This window comes from Strix aluco, chromosome 5 (genome assembly GCF_031877795.1).
Source record: "Strix aluco isolate bStrAlu1 chromosome 5, bStrAlu1.hap1, whole genome shotgun sequence".
NCBI classification, from domain to species: domain Eukaryota; kingdom Metazoa; phylum Chordata; class Aves; order Strigiformes; family Strigidae; genus Strix; species Strix aluco.
Window position 1 is genome coordinate 11,363,032 of NC_133935.1, and position 20,865 is coordinate 11,383,896.

At 37.0% G+C, this 20,865-nt stretch overlaps 1 protein-coding gene across 1 annotated transcript in view; it reads right to left on the reverse strand.

The window, feature by feature from the left end:
• The window catches only part of PARPBP (PARP1 binding protein), a 53,762-nt gene that overhangs the window by 29,889 nt on the left and 3,008 nt on the right, over positions 1–20,865 (reverse strand). The window contains exons 4-7 of the mRNA XM_074825936.1: positions 14,307–14,537; positions 12,454–12,564; positions 10,770–10,940; positions 7,235–7,389 (exon numbers count right to left, since the gene is read on the reverse strand). Of these exons, the coding sequence (XP_074682037.1) occupies positions 7,235–7,389; positions 10,770–10,940; positions 12,454–12,564; positions 14,307–14,537 (668 nt within the window). The remainder of the gene's footprint in view (positions 1–7,234; positions 7,390–10,769; positions 10,941–12,453; positions 12,565–14,306; positions 14,538–20,865) is intronic.

A 20,865-nucleotide genomic window follows, 5' to 3' on the forward strand; every position in this document is an offset into this window, starting at 1 on the left:
ACTGAAAATTATCAGGATTGGAATTATGAGCAGGGAGCTGCCAGGCTGCTTCTCAAATCTGGATTAATGGGAGGCCATGGAAACAGATGAACTAGTAGTTTAATATCTGTATGATGGCATAAACATAAGATTTTTCAATCCAGCACTGATATAAAATTGCTGTAGAACCACAGCTTCTATGTCTTCTTTTTAATTAAGGGACTATACCTGAATTTCAATATCTAGGACATAATGGTCAGCGCATTCTCCAGTACCAGCCTAAATTAGGAAGTTAAAGAAAGGGACAGCAAATTACAAAAATCACTTAATTCACTAAAAAATCATTTAATTAAATGCAGTATTGTACAATTGGAGCACTTAAGATACCACACTTCAACTGTGGTGGTTTAAGTCAGACTTACCCTCAAAAGATCAGTTTTTCAACCAAAGTTTTCCATTTTCTTGCAAATCCAATTTAAACCACAATTAAGTTTATTTTTAAAATTATATAATATATTTTTAAACTTTCTCAACATTAAGTTCAAATGAAGACAACCAGAACCAGATTAAAGTATATCAGTATTTCCATTCTAAGTTAAATGTGTAGGTAGAGAAGATAATTTCCTTCAAAATTACATTAAAGTACAGTCTTTGAAGTGGCAATAATTTTCAGGGAAAATTTTTTAAGAGTCCGGTTTAAACCTAATTTTTTTTCTTATAAAAATTATTTTTTTTACATAAGCCTTTCTGATATTTTTCTTTCTCTTCAAAATGCAAGAACATTTTTAATTAAGTCACACACAATCTGTTAACATTGTAGAATGGTAACATAGTCTTAATTTGGGTCATTCTATATAATCAGTAACTTTCACTGTAAATATTTAAACACCAAAATATTCCTCATTTCAATGATGCTGAGTTGAGAAACTAAGGTTAGAGGGTCTAAGTTCTCAGTATTTTACTGAGAAACAGCATGTTGCAAATACTCTATAACAGTATAAAGAGATTTATCCAGTAAAACACAACAAAACAGGTTAGAAGGAATATAAGCTCCTAATGGTCACAGAACTACGACTTTATTAGAATAGCCAAGACATGGTGGGACAGCCTGACAGCTGGAGTGCTGCAAAGGATGAATACAGCAAGCTGTTTGGGAAAAGAGAAGGTGGGGGAGTACCCTCTATATGCAGGAGCAGCACAGAGGTACGGAGGAGCTCATATATCGAACAGACACGAGGTTCGTTGAGAGCTTGTGAATCAGGGTCAGAGTTTGCTACAGACAGCCCAACACACATGACAAAACAGGCAAAGTATTCTTAAAGCAACTCTCAGCAGGCTCTGTATCACAGACCCTGGTTCTTACAGGGCATTTTACCACCACCACCCCAACATCTATTGGAAGAACATCACAATGGGATACAAGCAGTCAAGATTTCTAGAGGGTGTCAGGGATACTGGATGGGCAACACACAGGGGTACACACAGCTGGATCTGCTACTCACTAACAAGGAAGAACTGGCCAGGGTTGTGGAGAAAAAAAAAAATAAAATCAATGGCAGCCTTGGCTATAGGAATCATGAAGTAGTACAGTTCAAGATCCTAGGGGAGTGAGGAAAGCAAGTAGCAGAGTACAGACTGTGACTTTAGGAGAACAGATTTCAGCTTATTCAGTGAAATGGTACATGGAATCCCATGTGAGAAAGTTCTAAAAGACAAAGGAGCTCAGGAAAGCTGACATGTTATTAATGACAGTATATTACAAGCACAAGAACAGTCCATCACAATATTCAGGAAAACATGTAGAAATATCAGTAGACCAGCTTGCCTAAACAGTGAACTGATGAGTGGGCTTCAATGCAAAAAGGTTTTACACAGGATAGTGAAGAAGGGAGAGCTTACAAAGAAATAATCTAGAAACACTGCCCAGGCATTTCGGAGTGTTGCCAGGAAAGCCAAAGCTCAGGTGAAGTTCAGACTTGCAAGGACTGTTAAAGCAGCTTCACCTGCTGCTTTTGTACTAAAAGGCTGAACAAAGAAAATTAGGGACCTTTGTTGAAAGGAAGGTGATTTTGCAACATTGGACACAGATAAAACTGAGATACTCAACGCCGCCTTTGTCTCAGTCTTCACTAACATGGTCTCCCAGGCCTCTGATTAGTGAAAGTTTTCAGAGGAGAACTGCCAGCAGTGGCTAAGAATCAAGTCAAGGTTTACTTGCCAGAACCAAGCCCATACAAATCCACAGAATCAAATGGGCTGCATCCAATAGAACTGGCTTATGTCCTTGTAAGGCCAACGCTATACCACACTTGAAAAGTCCTGGTGATCAGAGGAGGTCCCTGACAAATGGAGAAAAGAAAATGTTTGCAAAAAAAGACCAAAAGGACAGTTTGGGGAACCACAGGTTCACCAGCCTCACTTTGTTCCCTGAGAAAATAATGTAAAAATTCCTCTGAGAAAACAATGTAAAAACTCCTCTGAGAAAACATTTCTGGTCACGTGAAGGATTAAGTGGTGGCTGGTAACTGTAAGCATGGATTTATCAAATGTAAATTATGCCTGACCAATCTGCCTCCTATAATAATATGACTGGCTTTGCAGACCAGGGGAGAAGAGTGGATGCCATTTACCTTGACTGTAGCAAGGCTTACAACACTGTCAGAAAATACTCTCAACATACAAGTTTGGATGTTACAGTCTGGATGGATGGGCAACTGCAGTTGAAAACTGGATGGATGATCAGGCTCAGAAGGTAGTAAACATGTTGTACTCTGTCTGGAGGCCAGTAACAAATGGAGTACCATAGGGGCCTATCCTGAAACCAGTTTTTTTATTTTCAATATCTTTGGCAGTGACTTGGTGATAAAAATACATGCTCATCAAGTTTGCAAATGACACCAAATTGGATGGAATGGTCAATATGCTTGAGGGTAGAGATACCTAAACAGATGGGAGGAATGGGCTGACAGGAACCATATGAAATTCAACAGGACATGCAAAGTCTTGGAAAGGGATAACCCCTCTCAATGATACAGGCTGGGGAGCAGCGCTATGTAAAAGAACCTGGGAGTCTTGGTACATGTTCAGCAAGCTAACCATGAGCCAGGAGTGTGCCTTGGCAGCAAAGGAGGCCAGCAGTATCCTTGGCTGTATCAACAGTAGCGTAGCCAGTAGTCTGAGGAATGTAATTATCCCTCTCTAATCAGCACTTGTTGGACCAAATTTAGAATACTGCATCCAGTTTTGGGCCCCCCAGTCCAGGAAAGACACTGATAAGCTGGAGCAAGTTCAGCAGAGGGCTGCCAAGACGATCAGGGAGACATGTCCTGTGAGAGACAGCTAAGGGAACAGCCTGTTCAGTCTGGAGAAGAGAAGGCTTCAGGGAGATCTACTAACAGCTTTCCAATACCTACAAGAAGGTAACCAAGAACATGGGAGCCAGGTTCCTCATGTTGGCAGTTAGTAGAAGGAAAATAGACAGCAGGCATAAAGTGAAACAAGAGAGGTCCCAACTCAATATAAGGAAAAAAGCCTTTTCACCATGAGGACACTCAAGCAGTGGAACAGGTTGCCAAGAGGGAGACTGAAAACCTCCAAGGATGGAGACTGCAGAAAGCTTGACTGGATAAAGCCCTGATTAACCTAGGCTGACCCTACAACTGACCCTGCTTTGAGCAGGATGTTGGACCAAAAACTGCCTGATGTTCCTTCCTACCTGAATTATTTGGTGATCCTAAGTTTAAGGAGTCCTACAGACAATGTTTTGCCTATGCCTGCACAGTTTTCCTGTAACTTTAGAATGCAAAAGTCCAGTACTGTGTGAATGCTATCCAATTGACTCAAACATTCAGCATAAGACCAGATAAAGTCTTATATGTTTTCTCTCCCAAAATACTACTGCATCTCCAGATATAATCACAGCCTCAAAAAGGCAACACATAAGAAACAGCATTTTCTCCGTCAAGGGAAAGTTCAGTGCGCTAATCCATGTGCAGGATCAAGTCAAGCTGTATAACTTCTACAACTGACTGCAGAAGACTGCTCACGGACCTGAAATGAAGACCCACTCCAAAGCATCACACTCACTCAAATGTGTTGAATGAAACAATACAGCAAACTTTGAATTTAAACAGCTACTAAGTGAGCTGTGCAATAGTGTCACCTAGTGGTCAGTGCTTACAGCGAAGTCAGGGCCCAATTCAAGAAGAAAATTCACTGGCCATCTACCGATTTTGCTACTCAATAAAATCAGTGGGGACTTTTAAAATATATGTATGTATACACACACACACACACACACATCTATATGAACCAACAAGTGCAGTAACCAATAAGACAAAGGCCTTTCCATGTGTGTTTTAAGTCACACACAACTTTTAGGAACTTGAAAAAAGCCGTTTTAGAAATAGGGTACGTTCTTTCCTGATGCAAGAAGCATTATCATCTGGTCTGAAAGACAAGCATTTCCAGAATGATGGATTAGTACTCAACTTTTTCATTTATACCAACAGGAAAGAGTTTCCAGATCCTCAGGTGTATAATAATCATCCACTTCACCGAGAAATACAACACTGATGTTTCTAGTCAAGAAATGGGTACAAAAAGTAGAACATTCTGCTATTTCACTCAAACATTGTCCAAGTCTTATATGTACAGCATCTGTAAATAGTTTTAGGGTTACAAGTTTTACAGCATCCCAAAGCTTTTAAGGAATGTTTATGTTACTGATTCTTGAAAGATTAGTGATTTCTTCTAATCTTAGACATCTGGACAATGAGAAGAGAACAATTTCAAAATTCCAGAGGTTTGTAAGAATATTTGTTCTGCTTAGTGAATACACCTTGAAACTAACAAAGTTCATTATATCCTTCTATTTCTCCTGCTATCAGGTCTGCTTACACTTCGTGCCATATTTGAATCAAATCATCATAGTTTCATTAGATTTCCACTCTGTTGAACAGTTTTTCCTTCCCCCATCTCATCTATTGTTCACTTTCTTAGCCAAATGACTTGGGGATGAGAAACACATTTTTGTTATTCTCCATACGTTAGCAGATACTTGGTTGCACCATATCTCCTACTATGTTCCAAATATTCTTAAGCACGTCCCCTCACTGTCCAACATCTTCAATTTGGTTTCTAGGTTTCCAGAGCAAAGGAACTTGACTCAGACAGATGAAGAAAGCCTCTTTTCAACCTGTGTTCCACAATGACCTGGCATTTATTTGGCTACTTTGTATTTTATGCAAGTTCAAGTTTCATAAAATCTCCACTGTAACAAGATGAAACTGAAATAACAGATTTCTAATTATTAAGTAAACAACCGAAAATACCACATTTTTCTTGTGGCAGAGCAAAAACTGAGACCTGTTTTTTGCAGCTTGGCTAATCTCTACATCAGAGAAACAGCAATACTGCAGATAGGTCATCCAGTTTGCTCTTAGATTTCTCAGCAGTCTTCTAAAGACTAAGCAACTTAAACTTTTGCTGCATTGTTACTTTTTTCCTCTGCTCTTTAGATTGCAGTAGTAACAGAATTAGATAAATATCTTGTGTAAAACTGCATCTTCTGGAATTCATAACAACTGTCACATCACAGGCAGGGCATACAGACAGGCCTCACTCATATGGCTTACCAAACACTTCAGAAAAATATCTTTTTGTTCACCGATGTTGTGACCCTTTCAGTTTCTAAGCTGTATACTAGTCCTATAACATTTGAGAACTTCAGCATACTAATGAAGATTGTTTCAAAGACAGCCAACTGATTGGTATGTTTCTATAAGCACTGAGCTACTATATAGATACATATATAAAAACAATAGTAGTATTTTACATTGTGAGGTTATAATGCCCATACAGAGTACAAGAGATACTAACACCACAGCTAGCTTCCATTCTTGGTCAGTGATACAACCAACAACACCCACGTGTATACATGAAACCTAACGAACACACCAAAATCTGATGTTAATGAGATTTATATCCCAGAATAAATGGCACAGCAAGTACAGCAGAGAAAGCAACCGAATAAATAGCTGAATGCTGAAAAGAATTTCCAAGCTCTAGAGAATTCTCCCAGTTAGAAACTGATAATTCTCAGCAGCTATCCCACTCTGATTTTTCTCACATGCCTTAAACAGAAAGGTAATTAACAAGATGTAGTATTTTATCTTACACTTTGCTGAACTGTATATGCCTGAAAAAGTGGTCTTTCCACCCTAAAAAGTAAGGTCATGCACATAAATGTTATTCCATTTATCCTTTTTATCAATGTACAGTGCCAGATAGGATTTAAATAAAGAAAAAAATCATATATTAGATGTTGAGTCAAACATTTTCTTTAATCACCAGCACAGACAGCATGTCTCTGGCATCCAGGATGTTGAAATGAAAGAACAAAGAAGCAGAATTAAAAAGTAAAACAAAAACTGCAAAACAACTTCAGAAATACTTGCCACTTCCAGCTTCAATGCAATCTGAACAGTAATTTAAATAATGCTTATTATGGTCTGCTTACAACATTTTGTTTTCGGTTGTGTGGATTAGACTCAATTCAAACTAAAAAAAGATTCTTTAGTATCAAGGACAAAACTATTACAGCTGATTTGCTGAAGTTTTTTACAGAAAAATTTCTGATTATAAATTAAAAAAAATTACTAATGTCTATAATGCTTTAGAAAATTGCTCTTCTCTCTGTAATAATGCCAACATTTACCAATTCAAATTCCTGTGTTACACTTACACTTCTCTCTAATTAATCTCACATTTATAAGCCTTCCCAAAAGACTAACTTCAGGTCTTAAAAAACATCCAAAATCAGTGGCTTCAACAGCACGTTCCTAAGAAATAATTCTTATGCTTTGCTTATGTAGTTAAAAAGAAGAGAAGGGAAAGGCTAAATAACCAGTGTCATAATTTGTCAGCAGCAATAAAGACTCCTTTATATAAGGGTATATACAATGAAATGACAAAGAAGTAGTAATTATAAGAAGTAAAGCACATACCAGTTTATGGGCTTACCAGACCTGCAAGACTGAAATCTTTGCAAGTTCATTTACAACTAGGGAATTAACCAAATAGCCATGCATACGTTGATTTGATAGAAATTTAATACAAAGAATAACCTCAAAAATCTTTGTTGTAAACATTTATTCTGAATAAGTAAATTATTAGATTTTCTTTTGCTCCCCTCCTCGATGCACAAAAAAAAAAGATGCTCAATAAGACAAAAATGTAACAGAAATTTTATTACCTTGGATTTAAGGTTTCACCAACAATTTCTTGAAGCTTGTCAATAAAATTAACAAAGTTTGAAAGCCCCTTTACATGGACTCTTAAAGGATCAAATAATGAAGATGCACAGCCTCTTCCTCCAAGTTCTACAGTTCGGATAAAAGATGTTGCCATCTATTAGGAGAAACAGAAATATGAAACTGTAGACATATGCGAAATGTACACATGTTGAAGTGAGCCTCTCCTATAGATTTGCAAACAGTGTATAACAGCTGGTTGATAGCAGAAATAATTTAACTGAAATCAATAGAATACCTCTTAATGGCAAGCTTTGTACATCTCAACATAAATATTTGCAGGATCAATACTTAAATAGTGCAGCACTATAAAAACAAACCCACAAGCCAAAATGAAAATGACCCAGCTAATTTAATATTCACATTGGCCTTTTGACAGCTTAGGAAAAAACTTATTAACACAGGCTACAGATTTTTTTTGTTTAAATGCCTGTGCTGACCTCACAAAAACTACTCTTATATTGAGGGATGTCTATGACCCAAGAACAATTTTAACATAAGCACGTAAAAGTTGACTTCAGTAGTATATTTATTTTCAGAGGTGAAATAAAAATAATGTATACTTCTGAAAAATTATGACAGTTAAGGCCTCTATCATCACAGATACCCAATTCGGAAAGTTTCCATATATTTTTATATGTTGTAAAGACACTGAAAACAAGAGATGTCCTGAAAGCAGTAGGCCTTAGAGGACAACCCCTCAAATTTTAAGGCAACAGTCAGAATAAAAAGCTTAGCAGTTTTCCAGAAAGGTGAAAGTAAAGAGAACAATACGCTTGACACAGATGCAGTAATATTAATTCTACATATAAATTTTAATTTCAGACTATACAGTTAAATCAATAAAGCTCTTCGGACTGGAAAGAATACAACTGGAATTACTCTAGCAAAAAGAAAGTAAACCTGCCAGTATTCCTGCCTCTGTGTTAAAGATTTCCTGTGGATCAAGTACAGTTCATAGGACCTTGCCTTCCCAATGGAAAATATTCTGGCTTTGCAAGATTTCTACAAGACACAGATGCCAGAAAAGAAGACTTCTTTACATGGTAGAGAAGTTTCCCCTCTGGCAACTGTGAGGAAGAGGTAATAAATCCAGTCCAAACACATACTTTTTTATACAATGTTAACAGAGCATTAGGAGCTACAATAATTAATCCTGGAAGTGAGATTTCACAAATTTTCCATGTTTATTCAACCATAAAAATCTGAGAATACAGCTGCTTCACTGACTGTTACATACCCATACTGGGGTTTTTTGGTCTGCTGTTGTCTGCACTGAGACCACTGTGCATACAAAATTTGATTATTTTGAATATGAGGGACTACAGTGGTTCTTTGGAGAAAGAATTCTTACTCATCTTATTCCAACTATTTTGGAGATAGCTCTGTGCTGACTGTAACTACTCTAAGTATAAATGCACCTCACATACCAAACTAAATTCTCTAGCAACAAGCCTTTGTGAGCACCACACATTGATGCTGTAGTTTTTTTTATATTCTTATACAAGAGCACTGAGGAAAGAGTATACCACTGACTCGAGGTTTTTTTTCCACCTGTATGCCTTTGAGAATAAAATGAGCAGGAATGCCCCATACCAATCATATCTTGAAGAGTATTTCAAGACTGATCAAGCTGCAAATGACTGGAAAGCGTAACCCTCCCCAAATTCTGAGTCAAAGCTGAAAAAACTGGCCTTTCAAATTTTGGCCTCTGCTCTAAGAAAAGCAATTTGTACACAGAACTACTTTAGGTTCCAGATGTCTCAAGTTTAACAAATGCACAGAGAAATGCTGTTTTACTATTAAACCAAAATACTTACAGCACTTTACAACTGAAATGCATTGTAATGCATTGTTAGAGGCTTGGTTTTGTTAATGTTAATACAGCTTTGTGGTATTTATTTAACCAAGTTCATTGCTGTATTGGGTGTGCGTGGCAAGGTTTTGGTAGCCAGGGGGCTACAGTGGTGGCTTCTGTGAGAAGCTACTAGAAGCTTCCCCTATTCCGACAGAGCCAGTGCCAGCTGGATCCAAGGTGGACCCACCGCTGGCCAAGGCCGAGCCCATCAGCAGTGGTGGTAGTGCCTCTGCAATAATATACTTAAGAAGGGGGTGGGGAGGAAATTTTACAACAGCAGCCAGAGAAGAGAGTAGTGAGAGAAACAACTCTGCAGACACCAAGGTCAGTGAAGAAGGAGCGGGAGGAGGTGCTCCAGGTGCTGGAGCAGAGGTTCCCCTGCAGCCCGTGGTACAGGCCATGGTGAGGCAGCTGTGCCCTGCACCCATGGAGGTGAACGGTGGAGCAGATGCCCACCTGCAGCCTGTGGGGGACTCCACACCAGGTGGATGCCCGAAGGAGGCTGTGAGCCTGTGGGAAGCCCGTGCTGGAGCAGGCTCCTGGCAGGACCTGTGGCCTGGTGGAGAGAGGAGCCCATGCTGGAGCAGATTTGCTGGCAGGACTTGTGACCCCGTGGAAGGGACCCACAATGGAGCAGTTCATGAAGAGCTGCAGCCCATGGGAAGGACTCACTCTGGAGAATTTCAGGGAGAACTGTCTCCCGTGGAAAGGACCCCACACTGGAGCAGGGGAAGAGTGTGAGGAGTCCTTCCTCTCAGGAGGAAGGAGAAGCAGATACAATGTGTGATGAACTGATCACGACCCCCATTCCCCATCTCCCTGCACTGCTGGGGGTAGGAGGTAGGGAAAATCAGGTCTAAAGTTAAGCCTGGGAAGAAGGGAGGGGTGGGGAGAAGGTGTTTTAAGATTTGGGTTTTATTGCTCATTATTCTACTCTGGTTTGATTGGTAATAAACCAATTTCCCCAAGTTGAGTCTGTTTTGCCCATGACAATAATTGCTGAATGATCCTCCCTGTCCTTATCGTGACCCACGAGCTTTTCGTTATATTTTCCCTCCCCAGTCCAGCTGAGGAGAGAGTGATAGAGCAGCTTTGGTGGGCATCTGGCATCCAGCCAGGGTCAACCCATCACAATTGCTTTTAGAGGTATTTAGTAAGCAGCAACATCTAGTCTAATGTCATCTTTTCTTTGTCTTTTTTCTTTAATATGCATACTCATGACCTCACTTCACACTATTTACGAAGATTTCAAAATTTTAAAAGCAATAATAAAAATCATCTCTTATATTCTCATTTAAGATAGTAAACTTTCAGGATTTCAGTCACTGTTTGGGATGAACACTCTCGATGCCTGTTTTTACAATATCACATTTTAGAGCTCTAGAGGTACACATGCACACAATTATTTTTCTGTCCATCTTTAGATCCCATGACCAAGTTAGTACCTATTTCTTCACATAGAATCTCTGTTGTGTCTTTAATCTAGAAACCATGTTTATGGTGGTATTTGACTTGGCTTGCAAATATCAGTCTTGCATATGAAATTAAAGCAACATTTTCTGCTTATAGATCTATTTCATTGTCTCTGATCTACAGCAAATTTCATTTGACACACATACCAGGAAAATGGACATTCCTCCCTTCTGTGAGGCATGTTTTAGGTTAGTGAAGGCTTCTCTACCAAGTCCTCTGTCAGGAACATTTAGAATATGAGCCAGTGCCAGATCATCCTTAGAATTCACCAACAGGCTTAAATATGAACACACACACTTCTTTGCCAGGATTGTCACCTGTATAAGAAAGCATCACACAAATTGGTCATCCCACTGCTAAATTATGTTTCTTTTTTTTTAAAAAAAGCTAATTAGATATGTACTGATATGATTTTTGAAAAGTAAGAATTTCACCTTGCATAATTTCAAAATGCTACTTTATGTATGGGGATTCTAGAAGTATTCACAAAAGCAAGCACCATTAATATGTTAAAATTATGCCTACTGTACTTTAATATTCACAAAATATTTGAGGGTTGGATCTCTAGCTACTAAAATTTGCTATCGTTTTCTACTTCAAAGCCTCTTCACAGATATTCCTTTTCTATCCCAAAGCAAAATACTAGCACTACTAAACCACATAAGGATTTGTCATTAACTTCAAATAGGCTAAGTTTTTAAGCAACTCGCCAGCTCTGTGTCAGATTCAGTAATTTTTCCCTTGGTTCCCAGGGGATTTCAATCACAGAAACTCCACTGATTGAGCTTGGACATAAATTGTGACCCATCTCCACCCGCACAACCAAAACATAACATTGTAATTGCTTATATTGCAGCAGTATTCTGAACCCTGTAAGAACAACAGTCCCAGAACTGAAGAATTTACAGTTTTGTCACAAGCAAAGACCAAAAAAGGCCATTAACAAAAGGAAAGGTAATGAGTAAACCTATATTTGCTATGGAATTTCTTCTTATTCAACAGGATGCATACAACAAAAATGTAGGCAGTAAGAAAACAAACATGTATGTGTGACAGTCTGAAAACCCAGATTTAAGAGGAGGAAAAAAAGAGAAAGTAATATTTTTACTACACAAGTCAGAGCAGCAAGAAGGCCATTATGTTAGTGGTAGAAGTGTTATCTATGGGAGAACTTTAGTTTAGAAAATATTTTCTTGTTCAGAAATATTTTGAGTTGTACCCAAATATTGAATTCAAATTGCCACTTATAAGAAAAGCAAGTCTGGAAATTACAAAGGGTCCAGCATTTCAAGCACTGTTATAGAGTATTCTGAGATTCCTGGTTTGGGGGTTGAAAGGGTAAAAGGAAAGAATCCAGTATTCCCAGAAAGTCCTCAAGTCCTCTACTGGGACAGACAAACCTTGTTTGCTTTGCTACAGCTACCACTAGGGTGGCTATTCAGATTTCTTCCGTATGAAAGGGAGTACAAGCTAACAAAATGAAATCAAAGTAGTTTACTTCATCTACCATTTCACTTTGCAGCATTGGGTAAATCATTTAACTCTTAGTCAAGACAATGCTTGAGTGACAGTGTACTTGTAGAAAAATTTATTCCCTAGTGTTTCAAGGCAGATTAAGTCTATATCAAGTGCCTGCCATAAAAGGACTGTCTTCCAGAATATAAATTTCTGCACTTAGCATCACACACACACCTACAATACACTCAATTGATACAGAATTTGAACACGCATGTCCTGGTTTTTTAAACCAGTAACATTTTAAGGAAACTATGTCATATTTCATCTTTCCAATATATACAGAACATCAGAAAAGAGAGAAATAACTTTTACCTTCACATTCTCCTGGCCCTGTCTGTTGACTGGTGTAGAAGGAGTAGAAAGAACAGAAGCATTATTTTCTTGTACATTTATTATGCCAGAAATAAATTCCAACAGTTGAACCTTTAATAAAAAGATTAGAATAAACTTAAATATGAAGATAACTAGAAAGCAAAAGTAGTATTAAAACCTGTTGAAACTATGTCTCTGCCAGTTAGTTGGTGTTTTGAGGTTAACTCAGCCCTTCCAACCTACTTTTGGTTTCAGTATTTAAAAGTACAACTGTTTTAGTAGAGAAATGAGGTGTAAAATCCAAATTAACTTAGAAAAGATACCTCAAAAAGCTATGTGATACACTTGCACTAAAAGCAGCTGCTTATGTTTTGGAGAACATTTAATATGTTATACCATATTTAGGAAGAGCCTATTAAACCACTCAAGTTCTCTATCTTCCCCGTGAAAACAGGAAGAAAAAAAAAAAAATTGAAAATAGCAGTTTCCATGCCCTTCCTGAACTTTAGTTCTCCTTATAATCTCCTAGTAATCACACAAGTGTTTGAATGTAGGGTCTCTGAACCTTTAAGGAAGTAGGCAAGATGGTTACAAGCATATCTGTCATAGAATCATACAATAATTTGGGTTAAAAGAGACCTATACAGATCATCTAGTACAAACCCATGCTTGAAGCAGGACTAGTTTGACCAGGTTGCTCAGTGACATGCTGAGCCATGTTTTTAATATCTCCAAATATGAGAGTCCACATCCTCTCTGGGCAACCTGTTCCAATATTTGAGGATATTTTTCATGGAGAAAGCTTTTTCTTGTTACTAGGGTTGGAAGGTAAACAGTTTTAATCATGCTGTAACTAGTAATTCATGGTATGTTCATAATACACCTCAGTTCAGTTAACATTCAGTTACTGATATAGCTTCCTTCATATTAAAATGATCAGCTAATTAAACATACATCAAATTCAGAAGATGAAATAAACAGTAGTTTGTTTAAAAGTTTGTAATGCTGAGAGTGGGCAGTAAAAGCAGACAATTAACTCCTTTCTAATTTTCATTACAAGCTAGAAGTAAATCTAAATCCAACATTCATTACTTTTTTCAGTTTCAAAATCCTTTGTCTTGACATTTCCATGCTCTAGAGAGCACAGAATCAAATAAAATCGTGTGGAATGCTTGTGTTTCAAACTTATCTTAATTGCTACTTAAATATATTTTTATCCTGTTATTGGATGAAGATTAATAGAGATTAATCTAATTCATTTTTCATACTTTTATAGTCTAAGAGTGCAATACTAGAACTTCTCTAGCCTAGAGCAGTGCCTCACATGCTGTGCCATAAGAACATCTGAGCTGCAGTAAACTTCAACAGAGCTGCTGACTGGCTGAAGTGGAACCTCTTCTGGTTTCTGGAAAAATCTAACATGGAACTACATGTAGTATAGGGAAGCTCTTAGGAGGATGGTATTTTTAAAATTATAACCTTTAAAAGTATTTTGACTGCATACCAACATACAACCAAAACTCCATGACTCATGTTAATCACTAAGCTTTGTTCCAGTTTTATCAAATCTCTACAGTTCACTTTTCAGTTCCATTTCTGGCAGACTGATATACTCACAGAAGAGCTGTGGGACCTACCCATTCAGCAGGACAACAGAAAAAGAATTTTTGAGTGAATTCAAGATCTCTTTAAAAGTGTTAGTAATTTAAACTCACCTGCTTCCCCAATAGAGAATCAAAGTAACTTGTGAATAATTCAGAGCTCCTGTGTATATTTAGAAGTGTCATAAATCCACAGCTGGAATCAAAAATATGTCAAAACAATATCAGAGATCAAACAAACAAAATACTTACAGGGGCTATGTTCTCATCATCAGATACAAGTCCAAGACTATAGCATTTCTGACATATGTCTATTAGATCGAACATATTGCTTCTTGCTAAGAAGGCATGATAGGCTTTTTTTAGGTCAGCATAATTTTCAGGTTCTTTCATGTTTTCATATGATAATCCCAGTTTGTCATGTAGCAAATATTTCCAAGTTTCCAACACATCACTAAGTGATACTGTGAAATCTCCATGGTGCTAATAGAACAGAGAAAAGCAGAAATATTGATTTGTATTCAGCATACATAGCTTTAAAATAACTTTCAAACAAGCTGCATATATATGTATTTTTTAAAAAAGCTATTATGATCTAAATATTTAAGTTTATAATAAACAAAGTCTTATAGTTGAAGTTCTTGCAGTGCTTTGCCTTTACAGTTGAGTTTTGTTATATGCAGTATTTGTTTCTGATCTTTAAAATACCAGGTGTATATATATTGAACTTTACTCATTAAGAAAAGACATACTGATTTTCGCAGGACTATTGCTTACATAAAGTTATTTATTTGCAGAAATAATTTTCAGCATGGCAGGCATTTACATCCCAAAGGCAATAAATACAGCTCTATTACCTTGCTTCAAGCAGTAATGCCATGTCCAAAAAAAGCAAAGCACTTTTTTCCTGTGTTAGTACAGTTGTAATTTAGCATAACATTGACAGTGTTGCTAGATAGATCTAACAAATTTAATTGCATTAAAGCAATGCAAATCTATCCTAGTACCATAACTAACATTAACTATACCACATAGGCTACAATCTTACATCCAGCTTCCAGCCCACTCTCCCTGTCAAAATTATTAGATCACATTCCATGTGCCCCTTTGCCTTCTCCTCAACCTCCAAAAAGGAAAAAAAGAATTACAGTTTATCAGAAAATTAGCAGAATTAATAGATATTAACACTTAATTTAAAAGAGCAGATCAAGTGGGTAAATGACAACAAATACATGAGTAGCAAAATAACTAACAGCATTTTACTAGCAGCTGAAGAACCTCTTCCTAATCTAAGCAAAAATGAAAATTCAGATTTATCACAAAGTAAGTTAAGAGGCTTGTATCAGTTAGAAGTCACTTTCTTCTTTCCAACTCTTGAGAGGAGTGCTCTGTTGACCTTTGGTGGACAGAAGCAGAAAATGTATCAACAGGAATTACTAAAATCATGTTTAATTTACACATTAGTTTATCATATTTCTTTCAAAGGATTTACATCAAAGTGGGGATATCTGCTATTACTACATTTATATGTAGGAGTCTATTAAGTAATCATGTCTAAGCACTTTTTAGAAGAGTGAACACTTAATTGTAAAGCAATAAGCTTGCAGTTTTATTGTGCAGTTCTAAACTAAAAGGAAAAAAGGGAATAAACTTTTCTTTAAAAGTTATCTCTACATGGGAAAATAGAAGAGACTAAGAATGAGAGAGACTGTATGTAGTTCATAATGCTACATGTAATCTCATTTATGAAGCAGAAGTAACTAAAGAACCAAAGTTGTTAGCAAACCTGGCATAGTTGAAGGTTACAAGTATGGCATCAGGGCACAAATGTCAAACAAAAAGTTGAAAGTGTCACACCAGATAGGAACAGATAGTGGAGCTGGAATTCACAGAAATTTAAAAACAAGCCAAGTGACAAAGTCCTGTTATTTGAGTTACAAACCGAATGATGCATTACTGAAGGAAGTGGGATGCAAGCCAGCTACCATCCAGTTGTATCGGTGAGACACTAGAGGAGAGAGCAGTTATTGCTGCACTCTAAGAAAGAAATAATTAGGTACAATACATAATCCTATTTGTTTAATCCCTGGCATTGTCACTTTCAGTAAAGAACTGTTTTTTAAACCAAGTGATTCACAGTTGGCAGGGGGAGGGGAATCAGCTCACTGAGCATCAGACATTTTAATTAAGTTTTTCCAGTTCAGTGTGGGGGTACAAGGAACTGCAAGAAATCTGAGCCTGTCTCTTGTACCTTCCAATAAAGGAGATGAGCGTATTGTCAATGGTTAAGGGCTGCAACACTGAGGAAACCAGAAAAATCATTTTCAATCCCTGTAAACCAAGCTATGCACACAAAAAAAGAATTGCAGTAAGATGCTACTTATATAAGTGAAAATACATAGTAGCAGAGAATTCTGCTACTAATTAGGCTGAGCTAAAGGCAACAGAGGCAAAACACAGGGTTTGGGATGCAGGATTACAGGCCTCTGTAATTTAGAATATGGTCCTTCATTCACTATTTACTTGTTAACCTGTTTCTCATCTCTTGACCACTGACTCTGGACTTTAACTCCTGTACTGTCCTCTGCCTTCCCAAATTCTAGCTAGGAGATGCTAATCTCTCTACACACCCGTACTTCATTATATTCTGTGCCAGGTTTCACCTTGCTTCCATATCTTGGTGTTTTATCTAATGTCCATCACAATGTCTGTTATCTCATAGCCATGCCTATTGCAGACCTTTCCATGCTACCATACTCTACATCCTCCCAACGCCAACTTCCTCACCACCACTTCCCCTTTCCCTGAAATCTGTGACTTCCTTACTACTTGCTCTTATCTCCTCCTCTTTCACAATTAGACTCCTCATTTTCGTCCATACCCTCCTCTTTGATGTACATACCAGTCCCCATTTCATGGTGTTAAACTTTTTCAGCTGAGGTCCTTCTATTTGAGTTAGACCTCAGAATACATGCAACAAGTAAAATAACTAAACCAGTGAAAAATCATAGCAAATTTTCCAGTTTTCACCAAAGAAACAGAGTTCATACTACTGGTATCTAAAGCATTCCCCAGTATATGGCAGCAAAAAAGCGCAATATTATACGGTCATGTAATTCATTATGTAACATGATACAGATGCCCTGTGACTGAGTGACAAGCCTTGCTTTGCTATGTCAGTAACAGCAGGTAACTTCTGTCTAGTGCAAAGGTTATTTTATTTCATGACATTTTCACATTAAGCAACTTTAATCTGGATAAAATAATTACCTACAAACACCATTAGCAATTGAATACAAAACTAAATACAAAACCAGGAACAATTTTAATAATTTAAGTTGTTCCAGCCCAGAAGATCCCTCCTTGGGTTCTAGCACACTTCACACGACTTTCCTGATAGATCGGGTTAAATATATGATTCCAAAGTCCTGAAAGTCAACTATCTTGATATTGCCTAGTCAAAGAACCAGGAGTGAAAATGAAAGAGTACTCATGCATATTACTTTGAGTGCTTTTTTGCCTTCTAATTTGTGCATGGGTTATGATAATTCAGCACTATGAACTTGCATGCTATTCCACAGATTACCAGAATATTAAAATGGCATATATGTTTTCTGAAAAGCACTTGTTTTCCATTTCAGCTCCTCAAAAAATTAAACATGTAATTATATTATAACCCAATTTAAACAGATCAAAACAGCAGCAGGTTGGAGAATAAAAATGTTAGTTTCTCACTTTGTTTTGAAACAAAATCCTCCAGGAGTACCAAGTTATAGTACCATTTCAATATGGTATCTAATAAATCAAAACCTTTCCTCACCAAACCAAGGACCTGTGGAGATTAGCAAAGTTTATATTAGTGCTCAATAAATATTTTAAATCCAAATAAAATTGCACTCCAGATATTAGCCTTCATGATCAGGTGCTCCCTGTGACAGTGTATTCTATAACTTATACAGTCAATTTATCAAGAGTCTCTGGATTTAAAATTAATTTAAAAAATAATGTGGTGTTTTGCAGTAAGCATATGCCAAGTGGCTAATACTTTCATTCCATGATAGACATTGCAAGTATTGTGTTTCACAGGCACAGAAACAATGAAGTATTATAAAACTTCTTCACTCCTTGCTAGTGCAGTATGTTAAACTTCCTTGGACTCTTATTTTAGAATGTCTGAAATCCAGTAGCAACATTTCATGTCTGAAGACACCATTTTTTAGTATTTTGCAGGTATTGCAAGCTTTCTAGGGCTAACTACATAGCAAAGCAGCTTCTATTTTGACAGAAAATTGTTTTCAAAAAGTGATATGTATTTCAGAAATACCACGTTCTCTACTGCCTTTCCCAAACAAATGGTCACTAACCATTTTTGGAATATGTGTGTTTGAGACTGCTGTACTTAAGCACCACTCAGGTGTTGCCTCTAGTTCTATTATTTTCAGGCATACTCCTAGACTGCAGTAATGTTATCTGGCATTACCTTTGAGTTGTATGATTCTGCAGTCTTGTCACGTGTGGTCCTACTCAGCCTTCGTTGCTTGCATATGCTCTCATACAAGAGAAAAGTTCCAAAACTGCGGTATGTAAAGCACATTAAAGTAGTATAAAGAAGCATTTTTAATGTTTCCCATTCCAGTGAATGTTGATAGTGCCATGCACAGATTTAGAAACTGGTTCATATAAGCACAAGTGTATAGACATAAGCATCTGCTGGTTGCTATATTGCAATCTGCCAGAAGCAAAGCCAGTTACAGGCCAATATCCCAAGCTTACAGAAAAGCCAGTATACCTTGCATGGGTAATTATTTGAGATGAGGAAGGGTGCCTCAAGATCTAAGTAGCAAGAGTTTTTAAGGTTCCCAGTGGCAAGACCAGAGGCAATGGGCACAAACCGAAAGAAACACAGGAGGTTCCCTCTGAACATCAGAAAACATTTTTTTTTACTGTGAGGGTGATTGAGCAATGGCACAGGCTGTTCAGAGAGTTTATGGAGTCTCCATCCTTGGCGACATTTGAAAGCTATCTGGACATAGTGGCCCTGCTTGAGGAGAGGGGTTGGACAAGATGACCTCCAGAGGTCCCTTCCAACCTCAACCATTCTGTGATTCTGTGAAAAATTAATCATACTGAAGAACAGCCAAGACAATGCCTCTCGGTAGCATCATTACAGTAAGTTACAAGCAACATATATAAAATTGCTACAAAGTTGGTAGGAGTCTCTCATTACCAAAAGGGAGACAGATACAACAGTTTAAGGGAGTAATGCTGCAAACTAACTTTGTATTTTTCTTTATTTGCCAACATGGGAACAAGATAATTTGGGAAAACATTTCAAGAAATACAGGATAATGAACAAAACATAATATTCTTCACACAGTGTACAAAATGCACTCATGGAAGCACATGGTAGAACCAAACCACACACCAAAACTTATTTCATCCAGAATTAGAAAGAGACAAACACAAATTTATAAAGAGAAAATATATATTTCTAAAATCAACAATGAAGCACTTTTTCCCTCAGTCTCACAGTCCTAGTGCTAGAAGAGAGATTTAGAAAACATTTAAGACAAGTCTGAGAATTTAAATTCACAGACTCAGGAAAAAACAATTGGTTTATGTGATGTCTCAGTTTCCCCCACTACTAGCTAAAACAGTCATGGTCTGAAAATACAAGTGATTATTTGTCCTAATAACCTATCTTCTACCCCTCCCAATCCACAGGTGCAAATACAGTCAACTTAAAGCAATTACCCTCAACTGAACTTCAACTTGAAAATTTTTATTTCTATTTCAAACCTTAAGAAAGGTTCTTATTGAAAGTTTACCTAGATTTTAGATCTATACTAATCAGTCCAGGTAAAAGGTATTAACTCTCACCACAGACCATATGCCACTTGTCTTTATGCCATATAGCTACAACTGTGCTACAACACAAAGTATTTTCAGAGTAAGTCAAAGCATAGATTTTTTTTTTTCTTTCATCCCTGTTATTTGATCAATGTTTATCAAACTGTTCACTATTCTTATTCTAGGTGAAATGTAAGACTGATAAATTATAAGACTCAAACTTTTCTGGAGTTCTCCAAAGATCTTTGTTATTTTTCATTTCTACTACAGATACAATAACAGTTAAACCACCAAATCCACTAAAATTGTCCAAACATCTAAATAAAGAGAATAGGGTTTTTTTATTTGTGGTAGGTTGGTTTTTGGGTTTTTTTTTTTCAGCCAGTCAATAACCTGTTAGTAGAGTTATTTTTCTTGCAGTAACTGACTTTATCATAATAGACTTCTACAGGTCTTATGTTAACAATACAAAATTGATGTACTTAGAGAACTAACAAGGGACACACCTACAACTGTAATACACTGCATCTTAGTTTGAAGTTTCAGTGCTAAACAAAATAAACCAGTCATATTTTACTCTAACACTATAAACAGTAAAATGAAGAAATTGAACTTCAGAGGCAGCACACACAAATTCTAAAATAGTTTTAATCCACATATGCATGACAAGGTTTATACAAACTGCTAATTTGTCTTATTAGACTGACTACTATAATCAGAAAAAATTAGCTTTTCAGCACTTGGTCTTTCTTCAGATTTGAACTAAAAGCAGTGTATTTCAAAATTAAATGAGTTGAAAATAATTGCTTTAATTTTTGTTAGATCACCTCTCAAAGAAAATATACTTTTAGAGGGAAAGAATCTTTGCTAGAGAAGAAAAAAGGAGAAAGTTGAATAAACTAGTTACCTCTAGAAGGAAAGAGCTTATTGTAAACTGTTACGAAAAAAGTAGCAATGAACC